General features: G+C 43.1%; 1 protein-coding gene across 8 annotated transcripts in view; it reads right to left on the bottom strand.

Annotated features, from left to right (window-relative positions):
• Positions 1–3,857: 3,857 nt before the first annotated feature.
• SGIP1 (SH3GL interacting endocytic adaptor 1) overlaps positions 3,858–17,360 on the bottom strand; it is a 69,585-nt gene continuing 56,082 nt past the window's right edge. For 4 of the 8 annotated variants that reach the window (XM_069981387.1, XM_069981391.1, XM_069981390.1 and 1 more), the window contains 7 exons: positions 9,907–10,036; positions 9,199–9,354; positions 8,479–8,611; positions 7,815–8,017; positions 7,447–7,511; positions 6,734–6,898; positions 3,858–4,616 (listed from right to left, as the gene is read on the bottom strand). In XM_069981387.1, the coding sequence (XP_069837488.1) occupies positions 4,594–4,616; positions 6,734–6,898; positions 7,447–7,511; positions 7,815–8,017; positions 8,479–8,611; positions 9,199–9,354; positions 9,907–10,036 (875 nt within the window). In that variant the 3' untranslated portion in view covers positions 3,858–4,593. The remainder of the gene's footprint in view (positions 4,617–6,733; positions 6,899–7,446; positions 7,512–7,814; positions 8,018–8,478; positions 8,612–9,198; positions 9,355–9,906; positions 10,037–17,360) is intronic. The other 4 variants (XM_069981389.1, XM_069981393.1, XM_069981392.1 and 1 more) reach the window with 1 other exon arrangement.

Here is a 17,360-nt window from a genome sequence, read left to right as displayed (position 1 = left end):
AGTAACGGATCAGCTGCGATGACGTAAGCGACGTCCCTCTTTGGCTTGTAGTAGAGCGCCGGGTCTTAGTGCCGCCGGGTTCTTAGTGCGATAGTTATAATAATGCGTTCTGCATCCTTCTTGGCTGTGTTACAGTATTGTTTAGCATTATATATCTCTCTATTTTATTGTTGGCTACAATGCAGCTCTTGCTCAATTCCTAGTCATGCGGCAAACCTGTGCGACTTTTTATGCTGGGATTTTCATTTATACTGATTCATATTTCCCTTCTGAAATTATTTTCTGTTGCTGCCTACATTAACCATGAATCCTCTGGCTTTGGAGAGAGAGGGGACGGGGTCTTGTCCCTAACTAGGTCAGTCATTACTGGGTCAGTTCACACTATGTGTAGTTTTGATGCGTTTTCTTATTCAAAAAGCGTTTTTTAGAGAAGTATTGTCATGAGGAGAAAATTATTTGGCCTATAGTCACAACTGAGGTGTTTGATGAAGTCTTCTGGCTGTGTTACAATAATAATAGCAGCTCACTTTAAAGGGGTACTCCAGCGGGGGGGGGGGGGGGCACTTTTTTGCTGGGACCGGGAAGTAGGTGGCTGAGGGAAAATACGTCCACTCACCTCCCTGGTTCCAGCGGCGGGTCGCGCGGCGCGGCGCTCCGGTGCCCGGCCGCTTCCTGGTGTCTGACAGAGTCAGTGACAGAGGCAGGATCTGAGCGGACTTGAAACAGATCCCGCCTCCTTCACTGACTAGCTGAGCGGACCTGAGACGTCACGTCTCGGGCGGCGTCAGACACCAGGAAGCGGCCGGGAACCGGGCGCCTGAACGCCGCGATGTGGGACCCGCCACTGGAACCGGGGAGGTGAGTGGACGTCTTTTCCCTCGTTCCCGGTCCCAGCAAAAAAGTGCCCCCCATGCTGGAGTACCCCTTTAAAAATATTATACTTGTTGCCAGTGGTCCCCCTTTGGCTGTTTAGGCATAATGGGAATTTTACATTTGTAACATCTGGAAGGCTGAAGTTCCCTCTCCCTGGCCTAGAGATAGCAGCAGCATACACATAGAGTTGGGTGGGAAGGGACACCATCCTGTAGTTTACAGGAAGTCAGCTGACCCAGGACAGACCACTTCCTTTGACACATTAAACACTGTGGTTTTCTGTGGGTCAGGCTGGTGATCACATGACACAGTTACAGTAATGAAATACATGTAAGCAGCAGTGCTGGTATGAAACAGAAGGCACTGCAGAACTAGTAAGTAGGATTGCGGTAGTTGATACCATTATAGGGAAATACACAGCAATGAATCCGATATTGTGTCTCCTCAGTGTCTGGAGGCTGCAAAAAAGTTATGTATTACAAAGAATAGGCGATAAACCAGATTATTTTTTAATCAAATAAATGTTGTGCAATAAATAGAAAGAAACTTATATGTCAGAGTAGAACAGGGAGTCCTCTCAGCAGACAATACTAACTGGAAACTAATGTCCCTGGAATAGAGAAACCCAGAGATAACAATGTCCCGTCAGCTAACCGTCAGCTGTCACTATAGAGAAGTGTCGGAAATAGCCCTCAGTATCGGGATGGTTCAAGGGTAAAACAAACAGTATGTTTGTAAACCCCCTGCATATCCTTGCCAAACTGCAGCCATCACCAATGGTTGCAAAACTACAAGTCCCAGCATGGCGTCCTAGGAGTTATAGTGCTGTACTGCCACATGTTGGCAATCACTGCTGTAATGGGTTTCCATTAAAGTATTTTGCCACTAGGGTGGCGCACGAACCCTTTGGTTAGAACACACAACCGTTTGGCCATGTTAAAAAAATTACAAAACAGCAATGTTTTACAGAAGCTTTTCTCCAAAGTTGATATATCCCTTATTGGACCTATAAGTAATACCTACAAATAGTGCCAGTCTGCTGCTACTCCTATGCTCATACTTACAAGTAGTGCTAGTCTGCTTCTACTCTGATGCTCATACTTACAAGTAGTACCAGTCTGTTACTACTCTGATGCTCATACTTACAAGTAGTACCAGTCTGTTGCTACTCTGATGCTCATACTTACAAGTAGTACCAGTCTGTTGCTACTCTGATGCTCATATTTACAAGTAGTACCAGTCTGTTACTACTCTGATGCTCATACTTACAAGTAGTACCAGTCTGTTACTACTCTGATGCTCATACTTACAAGTAGTACCAGTCTGTTACTACTCTGATGCTCATACTTACAAGTAGTACCAGTCTGTTACTACTCTGATGCTCATACTTACAAGTAGTACCAGTCTGTTACTACTCTGATGCTCATACTTACAAGTAGTACCAGTCTGTTACTACTCTGATGCTCATACTTCCAAGTAGTACCAGTCTGCTTCTACTGTGATGCTCATATTTACAAGTAGTACCAGTCTGTTGCTGCTCCGATGCTCATACTTCCAAGTAGTGCCAGTCTGCTGCTATTAAGGGTCAGTTCACACGTACAGACTGACAGCGTAAATCTCGTTGCGAGTCTGTCAGGTCCTGGCAGTTCACTGTCACTACATAGCTGTCTAAACGACTGATGTGTGCATGTAATTCTGCCGGCCGTTTAACCCCTTCTGCTGCCGCCCGGCTCCCGCTCTGTATACATTACCTCTCCTCGCTGCACGGGGTTCCAGCGTACTGCTCTCCTGCCCGGCCAATCAGTGTGTTGCCCAGCCACAGCCATTGATTGGCCAGGCGGGAGAACAGTACGCCGGGACCCCCTTGCAGCGAGGAGAGGTAATGTATATAGAGCGGGAGCCGGGCGGCAGCAGAAGAGGTTAAGGGGCCGGCAGAATTACATACACGCAGCGGTCGTTCAGACAGCTGCGAGTATGTAATGACCGGGAACTGACAGGACCTGCCAGGCCATTCTGAAGCTAGAGCGCGCGGGACCCGGGGAGGAAGAAAGAGTGGAGGAGAAGCCCTGCAAGTAATGTATTGTGCTTCTCAAATCGTCGGTTGCCCGTCGCCCACCGCTTTTCCACCGTAGCAATGCGCGGTGGGGGAACGATGATTTTAGGTCTGGCCCTAAATGAACGATCATCGGCTGATCGTTCTCTCTATTCCACTGAGCGATAATCGGCCCGATTCGGACGATTATCGTTCCTGTGGAATAGGGCCCTAAGCCATCTAACAGTTATACAGAGTCAGTTAGCCATCAAAGGAGACAAAGTACATCATGTGAAAGCCCAAACCAGGAAGTGAAGAAAAAATGAAGACACCGACTGGAGCTTCAGGGACCTGCAAACAGCAGGAAATTCAAACGGAGACAGACTCAGGGGGGATGGTAAGTGGGAAAACTGTGTTTATGATTGATTGATTTTTTTTTATCATCGTCGGGGTACCCCTCCAATCGTTCAGCATTTGAATGCTGGTGGCTGAAGATGCTGGATGCAGCCTTAGGGAGCCCTGGAAAACATGGATACAGCCTATGGCTCTCTAGGGCTGCATCCAAGTTCTTCATCCACTGGCATTTAAATGCCAAACAATCGGAATCGAGCAGACTCAAGTTACTGCTCATAACCATAACAGGGCCCCCATATACGGGTGCACAACCCAAAGGGGGAGATTTATCAAACATGGTGTAAAGTGAAACTGGCTCAGTTGCCCCTAGCATCCAATCAGATTCCACCTTTCTTTTTCCAAAGAGTCCTTAAGGAATGAGAAGCGAAATCTGATTCCAGTTTCACTTTACACCATGTTTGACAAATCTCCCTCATAGTGTCCAGTACATGCCAGCGCCTTTTCAGCTAGATGACCCACAATGCATCTCTGACGCCATTATTAACGCAGCTTCATGTTCCTAAAATAACACAATTGCTTTCACAGCTCTTTGGTTTTGTATTCGAAAGCTTTATTGATTTATTTGACAAACCTTGTTCTGTGTGGGTTTTTATTATTATTTTTTTTAACCCTGTGACACCCTTCTGACGTTGTCATGCAAATGTCATGTCCGAATGGTTTGCATGTTTGGAGATTGTTGTCATGTGCATAGACAAGGAATTCAAGACATTGTTTAAACCTTAGGCACCCCCTATCATAGCTACTGATATTATACATCTGTTTCTATACCAGAGGGTAGCAACCCGCGTCCCTCTAGCTGTTATGGAATGACGATGTCATGCTGGGAGTTGTAGTTCCACAATGGCTAGAGGGCGGCTGGTTGCATCCCACTGTTTTACATATATACACAAAGATCTCCTTATAAGCAGTGGGCCATCCAGCAGTACTACCCCGTTGTTTCTTTCTGTCTTTATATATTTATACATATATATATATATAACCGCTTAAATTACATCCATTTATCAATGGTAAAATGTTGAAACGAGAGTCTAACTGCCAAAATACAGCCTTACTGAATTAAGTACAATTTACAAATACGATAATTACATTTTTTAAAACCATCGACAATGTTACACCTAGATATAAATACTGCAGGACGGGGCAACACGAAGGTTTCTGTGGAAAATGCTCGGACGGAAGTTGACGCAACTTCCAGCAGAAATTTTCCAGGCTCCAAGTAGAGTTCATGAACTTTAAAATCACAACTTTTCTCCTCTCGGGGTCGTAATCCTCCATTAGACGTCAGCCAGGTACTTTCCTTAGGGAAAAATACATAAATATAATCAATTTTATAGGAGCTTACATGGAACAAAAAAGCTAATCAATTGGCAGACAGACATCTAGAAGATACATGTGCCCCAGAAAAGTAACAATGCAATGATCCTATTCAGGCTAGGGCCCTATGCTGCATCTAAAGATGAGCAAACTGTAGAACAGTAAGGGCCCTATTACAAGGGACGATTATCGTGTGAAAAATCGTTAAATCGTTCGAATTTAAATGATAATCCCTCTGTGTAATTGCAGGCAACGATTGAAAAATCGTTTGTATGTCGTTGATTTAGATCTGAACCTAAAATTATCGTTAATCGTTTCCTAATCGTTCGCTGTATTTCCACATTCGTTCGCTCTAGTTCCGCACTTGTTCACTAATCGTTCAGTGTAATTGCACATTGTTCATTGTCCATTGTGCTGGGATCAGAAGGAATAAACGATCATAATAACGATCACAATAACGATTATAACTAACGACCATCGTTCTGTGTAATATGGTGAATGATTTCAGGTTAACGATAAACAATCTCGTTTGCGATCGTTAATTGTTAAAAATCTCTCCGTGTAATAGTACCCTAAGTTCAGACCCGCTGGAGCAGGAATGCTCTGTATTTGAACGCCAGTGGCTGGAGAACATGGATGCAGCCCTAGGGATGTCTGGAAACCATGGATATAATCATAGACTGTATTTCATGTTTTCCAGGCAGCCCTAGGGCTGCATCCATCTTCTCTGGCCACTGGAAGTCAAATGCAGAGTGTTTGGGGTATTGCAAACCTGAATTGACTGTAAAATTGCTCATGTCTGGGTGCAGTCCTGCAACTGGTAAAAGACCTGAATGTTTCCTTATGGGGCGAAAAGAAAAGCCCTGTAAGAATGCGTTCACACATACAGGATCCACAGCAGATTTGATGCTGTGTTCAGTTATTTAGTGAAAACAGCTGCGCATCCTGTACATGTGAAGCTACCCTAAGGGTGTGTTCACACTGAGTAAATCAGGCGAAATTCCGTGGTGGAGAGTGTGCCATAGCTAGTCTATGGGAGAGCTTGAGTGCCTACGCTCCCGCCGCTCTCCACTCAAAGAAGTGACAAAGAAGTGGAGAGAGGCGGCAGCAGAGGCGCGCAATCTTTCCCATAGACGGACTATGGCACATTGAGGCAGGTGGGATACAGCAGAGGAGAATTCCGCCGTGGAATTCCACCTGATTTACTCAGTGTGAACATACCCTAAATCTGTATAGAGATGTCAGCAGCTTTGATGGACCAAATATTTTTTTTTCTTTCTCCAATTCCGTCAACCATATTGATTTAGTTTAAGGCTACATTAAAATTTGAGGCCTTGTGTATTTTACTTGATGTATTATAATAGCATTTTAAAGGGGTATTCTGACTTAAGTGAGATTGTGGGGGGTTTGCCCACTATTGGTTGGAATACCCCTTTAATTTGGGTTAATCTTTTGTATGAGGGAATGAATAAAAAGTCAATTCACCTCTTTAATGTATGGGTCAATAAGTGTGGCGATATATATTTTTTTGTTTATTTATTCAGTATAATTTTTTAACAAATTTTAAAAAATTCTTTGGGGGAATTGTAGCTTTAACTAATATCTATAGGCAGTACATTACTGCATGTAAAATGCAGAGCCATCTGTTAGGGTATACATGACGAATGCCCTGATAACACTGAAACCCTGGAGGATGTTATTGAGCAGAGAGCTGTCACAATTTCCCAGTCAGCTCTGGCAATGGGATTGCTGGGGATTAAAGGGAGAAACATCAATATATTTATTTCAGAATGGAATGAGATGAATGGTTGGGATCAGGGTTTCTCTGATCCTGGTCATTCTAAGGGTTGTCCACGATTAAATAAACATGGTTGTTTTCTTCCAAAACAGCGACACTGCTGTCCTCAGGTGGTGTGATATTCATTTCAATGGAACTGAGCTGCAAGACTGCAACTATATTGTTCTAATGCTGGAGGGAAGCTGTCAATCACAGACATCCATGAGCAGATGTTCACGGAAGCCTTCATTTACTGTGTGTTTTTTTTTGTTGCACAGAGAATCTGCATTTCTGAAATAAGTGAATCTTACATCATCACTTACCTGCTGCAAACCTCTTTTTAACAAGTGAGAACCTGTATCCTCCTCCTACAAGCTCGATGTCGCATCCAGACAAAGTGCTTCCTTCACTAGTAAATTGCACAGCTAAGGGTGCTGGTTTACTGGGGCCTTCCGACAGCAGGAACCTCGCAAGCAAGGAGCCGACACCTTAAAGGAAGAAAGCAGGGCAGCAATGAACATAACAGTATAAAAGGGAATGTCCACTCCAGGCAATCTCTTGGGCCATAAAGTTCTGAGGCTCAACCACTGTGTCATTTACTAGCTATGAGACTTCTGAAGCTAGACAAGTACCATGTTCATCTTTCATTAGACATCCCGTAATAGGTGAAATACATACTAGTTAAGTCTTTTAAAGCTATCAGATTGTTGGCACCTCTGCTGCTCAACCAATTGAAGCCTATTTCATCTCATTTATTTTCAAGTAAAAAAGGACTAAACTGCAGTACTGGGCAAAGCCACTGCTAGTACTATGTCGCTGTGCCCGGTTAATAATATATATGATATACTGGTATTGACCCCTCGATCAACAGATGTGTTGGGAAGCTGATAGATGTACCCCCATCACCCTAATGTTAATAGCCCGTCCCAATGTTTCACTTAAGCAAAAAAACATAACAAAACAAGCAAAAAAAAAAAGGACAATAAGAACAGATGAAGTGTCAAAAAAGGCGAGGATTAACGTGTCACGAACTTACCTCCATTTTCTGATTTCTGGGAAATATCTGGAATTTTCCATAATATCCTCTGTTGTTCTGCATTCCTGAAATGAAGAAAATCAGTGAATGTAACAGACACGCCTGAGAGCAGCTGCACCCTCCGCTAACCATCCACAGAGCGCGTGTAACATGATTTTATATTGTCTTCAGGATTGTGACATTTACACGTCTTAAAAGTTATTAATAAATTATGTGGAGAAACAGATGAATATGTAACCAATGCTGGAATTTAAAGGGACGATACATCTAAAAAGAAAAAAAAAAAACAAATCACACATACAAGATGAAATCAGAATGAACCAGAAGACATTATTTCTGCATACAAACAACTTGGATGTTTCACATACCATACAGCAGCGGGCAGCACTGCCTGGAGTTTCTTTACTCCACCATCTATAGGAATAACAAACTGGACGTTGTTCAGGGCTACAGGTGAGGCCATTGAGTCAGGGTTGTACTTATAGTCTATTCGGAGATCTGTGCTGGTTGGGTCACACCTCCAGTTCACTGCAAGATTTAGAGGAGTAGACTGGAGCCCCTGGGAGGATACCTGGTAAAAGACAAAAAGGGGTTAATGCTTAACCCGTGAAAACCCTCAAATGTAACAGCATTACCTGCGAGTGTATGGTCATTTTCAGCACCACTTTACAATTCACATACAGTTACCATCTATACAGAGTATTGGAAAACACACTATCTATCCATCATATAGTAGTAATTGTTTTGCATTTAAAACCTATATTAAACTACAGAGCTGCACTCACTATTCTGCTGGTGGGGTCACTGTGTACATACATTACATTACTTATCCTGTACTGATCCTGAGTTACATCCTGTATTATACCCCAGAGCTGCACTCACTATTCTGCTGGTGGAGTCACTGTGTACATACATTACATTACTTATCCTATACTGATCCTGAGTTACATCCTGTATTATACTCCAGAGCTGCACTCACTAGTCTGCCTAGTAAAATAACTGTGGACATACATTAGTATCTTCTGCAATTACCTGATATTTCAGCATGTCTACATTATAATAGGTTGCTTGTGGCTTTTGCTCTGAAACTTTCTTCAGATGCGTCATCAAGTTTGGCATGTTGACCCAGAATTCTTTAGCGTTAGGAGTGGACTGCGTGTTGTCACTGTTTGCAAATATAACAAAGAGTTAATATTGATGTCTGCAATGTATGGGTGTAAAATCAATTCTATAGAACCATCTGCACAGATACTGATGTGAAATAATACATAGGATTACATGTTACTCCTTTTTTATTCTGTCTGCACGCCATTAGGCCAGGTTCACAATAATTTTGGGCAGAGGGAACATAATAAAGAAAGTATGCTTACCGTACCACTGGGCTCCCGTACCCCACCGAATGTCGGGGTATGTCACGACCCGACTAAAACTTTACTAAAGGGTGGGATTTAGCCCACTCAGCCAATCAGTGACTGCAGTGGTGTCCCGACCCAGTCACTTACTGGCTGAGGGGGGCATCCGTTGTGACGCAGCAGGAGGGAAATATGAAGACTGTTGGCGATGGTCCAGGAGCAGCATGCGGCACTGTGCAGGCACTGGGACGGGTAAATATACCTTCTTTATTATGTTCCCCCCACCCCCTGCCCTAAATGTTTTTTTTTGCCCCTGCACCAGACTTCTCCTTAAAGGAACGTTAACAATATCAGGAATGTTCAGATTTTTGCAGAGCGGATTCAGTCTATGGATACTGACCAGCAGAGGAGCTGCGGGTTTGGCAGAACGTGTTCTAACCGGCTGTAGTTTGTGATGCGGAAGGTCAGTGCGGCTGGTGTTGGGTTGTTTGAGAAATGACGGGTGATTCCAGCTGGGAACGACAAAACCATTTCTCCTGTGACTTTCACTATCAACCTGAAAACACACAGAGAAAAAGGACATAAATGTTATCAGCCATCGCTTCACATGCTGTTCATCTGCAGAAAACAGGCAACAGACGCGGATTGATGGACCCCGATGACTTTAAAAGGGTTGTCCAGGATTAGAAAAACATGGCCACTTTCTTCCAGAAACAGACCCACCTCTTTAATAATGTCTGTCGGGTCGATTTTACATTTAGCTTTCGATTTAATCTGCTTGAAATTCATGAATAAATCCTTAAAGGTTCTATCAACAAATGGAAACTTGACTTGTTTGTAGGCGATAAAAGCCCAGAAGGTTTCCTTACACGTAATGGAGGAAGCCGAGTGTGACAAGTACGTGTACACAGTGACAACCCCAGGATAAAGCCGCGCTATCGCCTTGCACATCTTTTCTCCTCAGACAATGATACATCTCTGTGCCCTTTTGACCGTCATGACCCAAATGGAAAGAGGAAAGCTGCAGAGGTCTGGTTACAGGTCTTGCAGGGACCGGAGTCATGCGATTCCTCTAATGGACAGCGTCAGGTTACATGGCTATACTCACTTATTGGTATCGGCCCCTTTGAAGTAAGCGTTGACTGTCTCTGTGAATGCAGCTGCCACCGGCAGGGTATCCTGAGCCCCCATGGTTAGGGGGCTTGGTCCTCTAGAAGATCCTGCAAGACAAGGGGCAGCTGATCTCTTGTTATGGGGGTAATAAAACAGAGTTGTATACAAGACACAATAACTGACACTTACATGCACCTCCTGCTCTAAGGGGGGGCCTAAATATAATACACAATAGTGGGATAGCTACAGGTGCTAGTAACATAACATGTAGATAACACAAACCAACAAGACGTATACTAACTAAAAACACACCTGCACCAACTCTTAAAGGGGTAGTCCATGGCTGCTTTCTTCCAGAAACAGCACCACTCTTGTCCTCACTCTAGGTGTGGTATTGCAGCTCAGTTCCATTGAAATAAATGAAGCTGAACTGTAATACTGCACACATCATGAGGACAGGGGTGACACTGTAGCTGTGCTTTTTCTAATCCTGGATAACCCCTTTAAGTACATAATAGCAACTTAAGTGGTATTCTAACTATAGGAAATACATGTGCAAGATCACAAAGTACATCAGAAAAGCAGGGGAAACTAACAGCAGGTTAGACGCATCTAACCTGCTGATGTGTTCCTATAGTGTACAGGGCTGCCTCATTAGCTAAAAACTACAAATTTAAAGGGGATATCCAACGCTACAAAAACATGGCCAATTCCAGAAACAGCACCACTCTAGTCTCCAGTTCAGGAGTGGTTTGCAATTAACTTCCATTCACGTCAATGGAACGGAGTTAGAAAACCTGCACTCAAACTGGAGACAAGAGTGGGGCTGTCTCTGGAAGAAAGTGCCCATGTTTTTGTAACGCTGGATAACCCCTTTAACAAAAACGGCACAAAGGATGAAGGTAAGGAAACTTTATTCCTCCTCAGCCCCCCCATGCATCAGAACATAAAAGCAGGTTAGATGCTTCTAACCTGCTGATAGTTTCACTTTAAAGTGAATGTACCATTAGATACATCGCTTTTTTTTTTTTTCACAGTAGCAGATTGGCCCCAGCGATTTCCAGGCTCGGTGCCATTCTTTTGCTGTGCACCAGCCCGGATCTATGCACTGGAGGCAGGCCCGCTACCCCCAGTGTGACTATATCCTCTGTGACGCAGCTCTATAAGAATCAATGGAGCCGCGTCACAGAGGGGAGGGGATACTGTCGGGCCCAGTACATAGGGCCGGGCTGGTGCACGGCCAAAGAACAGCACCAAGCGTGAGAACCAGGCAGCCTTTTTTTTTAAAAACAATGACCGCGCCAGCCGGCATCCCCGCGTCGATCTGCCACTGTAAAAAAAAAAAAAAAAAAAAAATGATGCTGATGCTGTTTTCCGTCATTTAGTCACATTAATTTCTGCAGCACCAAATCTGCAACATCTACAATATACACTGCAGATTTTTTACTGGGGATCTGATGATGAGCATATGAGGAATATAAATGGCTAAAATCTGCTACATCAAATTCCTAGCAGAAAATATGCAGCAGATTAAGTACACGTGTATGTGTGAACATAAACTAAAGCGAAAGGAGCTGCAAAACCCCCCCACCCAAACTGAGGACAAGAGCGGTGCTGATTGTGGAAGAAAGCCTGATAAATTCATAACGCAGACACAATACACCAGGGGTGTCAAACTCACGTCTCTCCAGCTGTTGCAAAAATACAATTGCCATCATGCCAGGAGAGCCAAAGTAAGGCTGCATTCACACGTTCCTGGAAGTTGTCCATGCTCACAGATCCGTGCGCACAGACAATTTTACAGTCCATTGCTTTCTATTGGGCTATTCAGATGTTCTGGGATTTCACGGATCCGTGATCCGTTCCGTTAAAAAATAGGACATGTCATTACTCGGAACGGATGCACGGAAAGGATTCCCCATAGAAATCAATGAGATCCGTGTTTTTCACTGATGTACACGGATGTGACATCCGTGTTCATCCGTGAAAAACACGGATGTGATGTAATCAATGTATTTTAAAATACTTTTAACACAGATCCGTGAAAAAAAAACGGACACTGATGCAAAACGGACGAAAAACGGACTGTTTTGCATGGATCACGGAGGTAGCTGCCGGACCACAATCACGGACCGGGAAAAACACTGAACGTGTGAATGCAGCCTAAAGCTTCAGCTGTCTGGGCATGATGGGAATTGTAGTTTTGCAACAGCTGGAGGGCCAAGAGTACTTTACACATTCTGATATCGATGTCACTGGCTCTCACAGAAGGCTGTCCTCCTTAGTACACTACAAGCACCACACTGCTTAGCCCTCAATTATAATTGCATGACAGTTTCCCTTTGCTTTAGAGAAAATCTGGTTTATATTTGTGCAATGATCTGTTTCACAGCTGAAAGTATAGGTTATGACTTGGAGGCCGATTAGAATTGGGAAAAAAACGTAAGGCCTTGTATATAAAAACAACCACAAAAGACCCACAAAAACTTCCCTCCCTACCTAGGTCTGCATGTCGCTGCTGCTCTCTCTCTATAGGATCTGGATATACGGTAGTTATACGCCTCTCTTGTGGCTATATTCAAAGGTTGCTTTTTCTGCAACTTGGGAAAAATGCAGCCAAAGCCCAGTAAAAAAAAACAATGTGTGTCACCTCAATTGTGACTATAGGTCAAATCAAGATCTCCTCATGGTAATAGTTCACTATAAAACACACTTTGAATAACAGAATGCATCAAAACTGCACATAATGGGAACTAACCCCAATCTACTTATGAGTCTCACTGGGCTGGAATCCAGCCGCTAGGGTAATCAGCTATTCTGCAGTGATGAGACTCCGCCCCCACTATCTGCAAAGCCAGAGGCATCATGGGTAATCATTTTAATGGGTAAATACTAATCATTATGGCAAAAACACCTGCCACATCAGTTAGAACAGGTAAAAAACAATCATCTTTACAGTATTCTAAAATAACAGCCTAGACTAAACTTTAAGAGCATAAAAAAACAAAAAAAAGAGAAAGAAGAAAAACCTCTCAGAGTGCTACTTTAATACAGTATCAGTTCTGCCCCTATAACCCACTGTATAACATTAGGAAATATTTTAATTCCCTGTAAAACTGTATTGCAGTAGCATTTCATTCTTCATCACGATGTAGGACCAGAATACTCCTTTTATTTTCTACTGATGCTCCCATTATGTTTTGCAGATTCAACTGGAGCTCTTTAGGAAGGACACGGAAAATGGGGCAGAACTGGGAGGGAGAGGTGGGGTTCTGACGGCAAAGAGGGACTTGCTTTACTGTAGAAGCAAAAAGCTGGAGCAGCCAGTGACAAGCTGGATCATGCCGCTAGCCGATGACGTCGGCCACAACGATGGGGGCAGTGACAACCTTTAGTAATAATTGTACAATACTGAGAAATCAAAACTAACCGTACAACATTCCCGCATAGAACAGCCAAGGGAAAGCTGTAAAAGCTGGATGTGATCTCATGCATAATATGATATGTACCAGGATCTCAGTATTCAACCTTACATGCATATAAGTGCCATACTTAATAACATCCAAACCTTTATTCTTCAGGGGCCGACGTAACATCAAACCATCAAACTATTCCAACCCCTTCACAGCCATTTATGATCCAATACAAATGACTATCTACTTTTTGGTTTGATGGCAGAGGTGGTTAGAATGGCACTATCCTTAATGCATATATGGAATCTATATTTTGAAGTGCAAAAATATGTTGTTTTTTTTTTACTTTTAATTTCATTTAATCTTGCAGAGTTCCTGTAATAAGCATGCTTGGGAAGATGCAAAATGATTTCATTCTGCACTAGTCTGGTCTGTGTCAGTCCCATAATAATGGTGTATATATCTTCTGGGCTCAATGTGTACAGATCTGGCTATGCAGCTCACGCTGATCCAGGCACAGCAAGGTAAAGGAGTGTGTGTAAGGCTAGGTTCACACTTGGGTTTAAAGAGGATTTTGTACAATCAAGATGGATTGGACAAGTGAAAGTATGTTAGTATAGAGCAAGGACGGGGAATCTGCTGCCTTCCAGCTGTTTCGAAACTATGATTTCCGTCATGTTAAAGCTTTGGCTGTCCAGGGATCACACAGACAGCATCAGCTCTGCTGTTTAAAGAATAAAAGGGTTCACTGAGTTAAAGTGGTTGTCAATCAAGCCCCATCACAGACAGCAGCCGCTACAGATCAGATAATCTTAGCTTGGGTTTAGCTACCAGCACCCTAACAAAACATCTGATATTGCTGAGATAACGCAACACATTAGATACCAAGAGAGCAGCTAAAAGAGCCAAAAGTCAGTCTTCATGGGAAATACCATTCATTAGAGGGATCCCAATGCAAAACCATTACCTATTCACTAGACTGAAGACTGGTTCAAAAGCCCAGCAATCCCTCAGGAGGACCCACTATGTCCATGCATTACAGGGGCAGGCCATTGATTTCTATCCAAACCATGTAATGCCTGTGGTGGTGCTGTAGGGAAGCTGAACAGTTATTACTGGGTTCCCTCCAAACACTCTATCTTATTATTGGGAGTCCCAGCAGGGGCACATTCTGTGATCAGTCTATGGGGAGTTCCCATCTAGCAAAAGGATGTTGCTGAAATGAAACAATCCTATTTGTCAATGCACTAGAAAAAATGGGACAGAAAAAAAATCTTTATTAATTTAAAGTGACTCTGTCCCCATAATCTGCCCCCCCCCCCCCCAAACCGCTTGTTCAGTCGGATAGCTGCTTTTAATCCGAGATCTGTCCTGGGGTCCGTTCGGCAGGTGATGCAGTTATTGTCCTAAAAAACAACTTTTAAACTTGCAGCCCTGTGCCAAACTGCCATGGCCTAGAGTGTGTATGCCCAAGGCCTGCACCGCCTCTCAGTCCCTCCTCCCCACCCTCTTCAACATTAGGAATTCCCTGTGCAGGATTTCTCCTATTTGTCACTTGTATGAACACTGCACAAGTGCTGGGTCATTAAGCCTCATGAGGAGTGTTCAGACAGGTGGTGAATAGGAGAAATCCTGCCCGGGGCATTCCTGATGATGAAGAGGGCAGAGAGGAGGGACGCAGGGGTGTCCAAGGCCTAGGGCACAGACAAACTAGGCCACGCAAATTTGACACAGGGCTGCAAGTTTAAAAGTTGTTTTTCAGGACAATAACTGCATCACCTGCAGAACGGACCCCAGGACAGATCTTGGATTAAAAGCAGCTATCTGATGGTACAAGCAGTTGGGTGGGGGGTGGCGGTGACAGTTTGTAGGTACAGAATCGCTTTTATTTTTTATTTTTTTTTGCACCAATTGTCCAATCCATAACCTACTCACATAAAATAGGAGTCGAGTGCAATTTTGTGCAAAAGTAGGTATATATAACGCAAAATCAAAACACGTGTGAACAAGGCCCAAACACGTCAGGGGTTTATGAATCTGAATAGATGCAAAAGATAAGATGCTGTGCACGTCCCATACATTCTGGGGGATGCATACGGCATGCTAAGAAAGGTGCGGTCCTTACCAGTATAGATCACGTAGCTATGTGTGTCATCCCCGCCAACAGCTTTGGTGAGCACAGACACAATAATTTATATGTCATTTTAATATGACTTATAGGTGTTAATTTGTATGTTTTACAAAAAAAAAAATGGCATCTGGAACTCAAACTTCTCACTCATACCCTCCAACTTCAGAGAAGTACATATTAGTACATAATTTTACCCAGGGAGGAGTCTATTGCTATTCACTGGCAGGCGGTAGTTTCAATGAGCTTAAAGGGCATCTCTGATTACAGAGTAGCCTTTTGAAGGGGTATTCCAAAGGATGGGAATAAAATATTATATGGCTGGGGGGTGGGTTATCATAGGATACTTACCTCTCCCCGATCCCCCAATCTTCTGTCTACAGCCTGTATTTGAGATAATCGATCGGTGCTGGACCTGTGGGCTTAGCCAATCACTCACCGCAGTGATGTCCTGTTTTGGCCAGTAACCGGCAGAGCCCACAGGTTCTGTCTTAGACAAAGCGGACCGGACAGAAAAAAGCTGCAGCTTCAGGGGAATATGGGTTTTTAGTCTTTTTTAACTATATTAATGTATGCCTGCCCCCTGAATCCCCCTTTAAGCTGTGATGGGACACAGCTGCCTATCGCAATTAAAAATCACCCTAATTATAGTTTCCCTTAAAGAAAATGTCATCTTGTAAACGTCTGACACACCAGAATTTATACTACAATCTTGGCTTTGGTAAATTTAAATGGTTTCCTATGAACGTGTCCTAAAGGCGTTTTGTATTACAGTTATGTATAATTCAATAATTTTCCTGAGGAACAAATGTGATCTAAGCTCTGTGGGCTGCAGGATCAGAGGATACAAGCTTGGCTGCAAAAACAGAACTTAGTATGGGGTCCAAAATGATTCATAGCATTCCTGGGATGCTGGACTGCAAAACTGTATAACACTGTCTGTGAAGGCTGAAAATATCGGGAGGATCCTGCAAACAATTACGCTGGGCGCTGAGAGGCTCATAATGGGAGCTTATTGCTTGCTATAGTATTATTATTGTCACAATTTGTGGCTGTCATTGTAATGGGGTAGTTGTGGTTGCAACGCCTTTGGGTACTCTGTGGCTGTCACTGTTATCGGGGCACAAAACATAGGCATTGGAGTCATTATGGCAACTAACTACATACTAGGTTATTGAGTTCAATACATGACAATGTACAGTAAGCTCTAAATCAGGGGTGTTGCGAAACTACAACTCCCGTCATGCCTGAACACCCTTTAGCTATCCAAGCACGATAGGAACTGTAGTTTTGCAACAGCTGGAAGGACACAGTTTGTGTACTTAACATGGCTAAACCTGGACTGGTCAATAATCTAAAGTGTGTATAAACTTGTAATGATCTTACTGAAATAAGACAAAGTCCATCTAAAGTATAAGCCCATCTTTTCAACCTACTCCTTTTTTCTTAAACCAATGCATCTAAACTAAAAAATTAACTTCTAAAGTTTTGAGTCTACATTTTCAATGTAAACCTAAGCATCTCCTTGGTAACAGACTACAAACAGTAGTCTGATCTTTTCCCATTTTCCCTTCTATGTTATTCCTTTTTCTTAATAACATACATAGTCAGTTAGTATGTAGTAGAGAAGAGAAAGAACAGGGTATGAGGCTTCAGTATCTGACTACATGGAGTTTGTTTGTAGTCTGTAACTATGGAGATGCACGGTTTTCTGCACAAAATCCACAGACGCAAAATAACTGACATTTTTAATTCAGATTTTTTTTTAAATTTTAGGTGCATTGGATCAATAAAACAAGAACTCCAATTTGGTTAGATAAACTGAAAAACAACCATAAATGCATATTCCGATGTAGGTTTCATTCCTGTTTATTGGCACAGAACTTTTAAACAATTAGAGGACAGGGA

Source organism: Dendropsophus ebraccatus, chromosome 8 (assembly GCF_027789765.1).
Source record: "Dendropsophus ebraccatus isolate aDenEbr1 chromosome 8, aDenEbr1.pat, whole genome shotgun sequence".
In the NCBI taxonomy this organism is placed as follows: domain Eukaryota; kingdom Metazoa; phylum Chordata; class Amphibia; order Anura; family Hylidae; genus Dendropsophus; species Dendropsophus ebraccatus.
The sequence above is the reverse complement of the archived record's forward strand: the minus strand, read 5'-3'. Positions and strand labels throughout refer to the sequence as shown.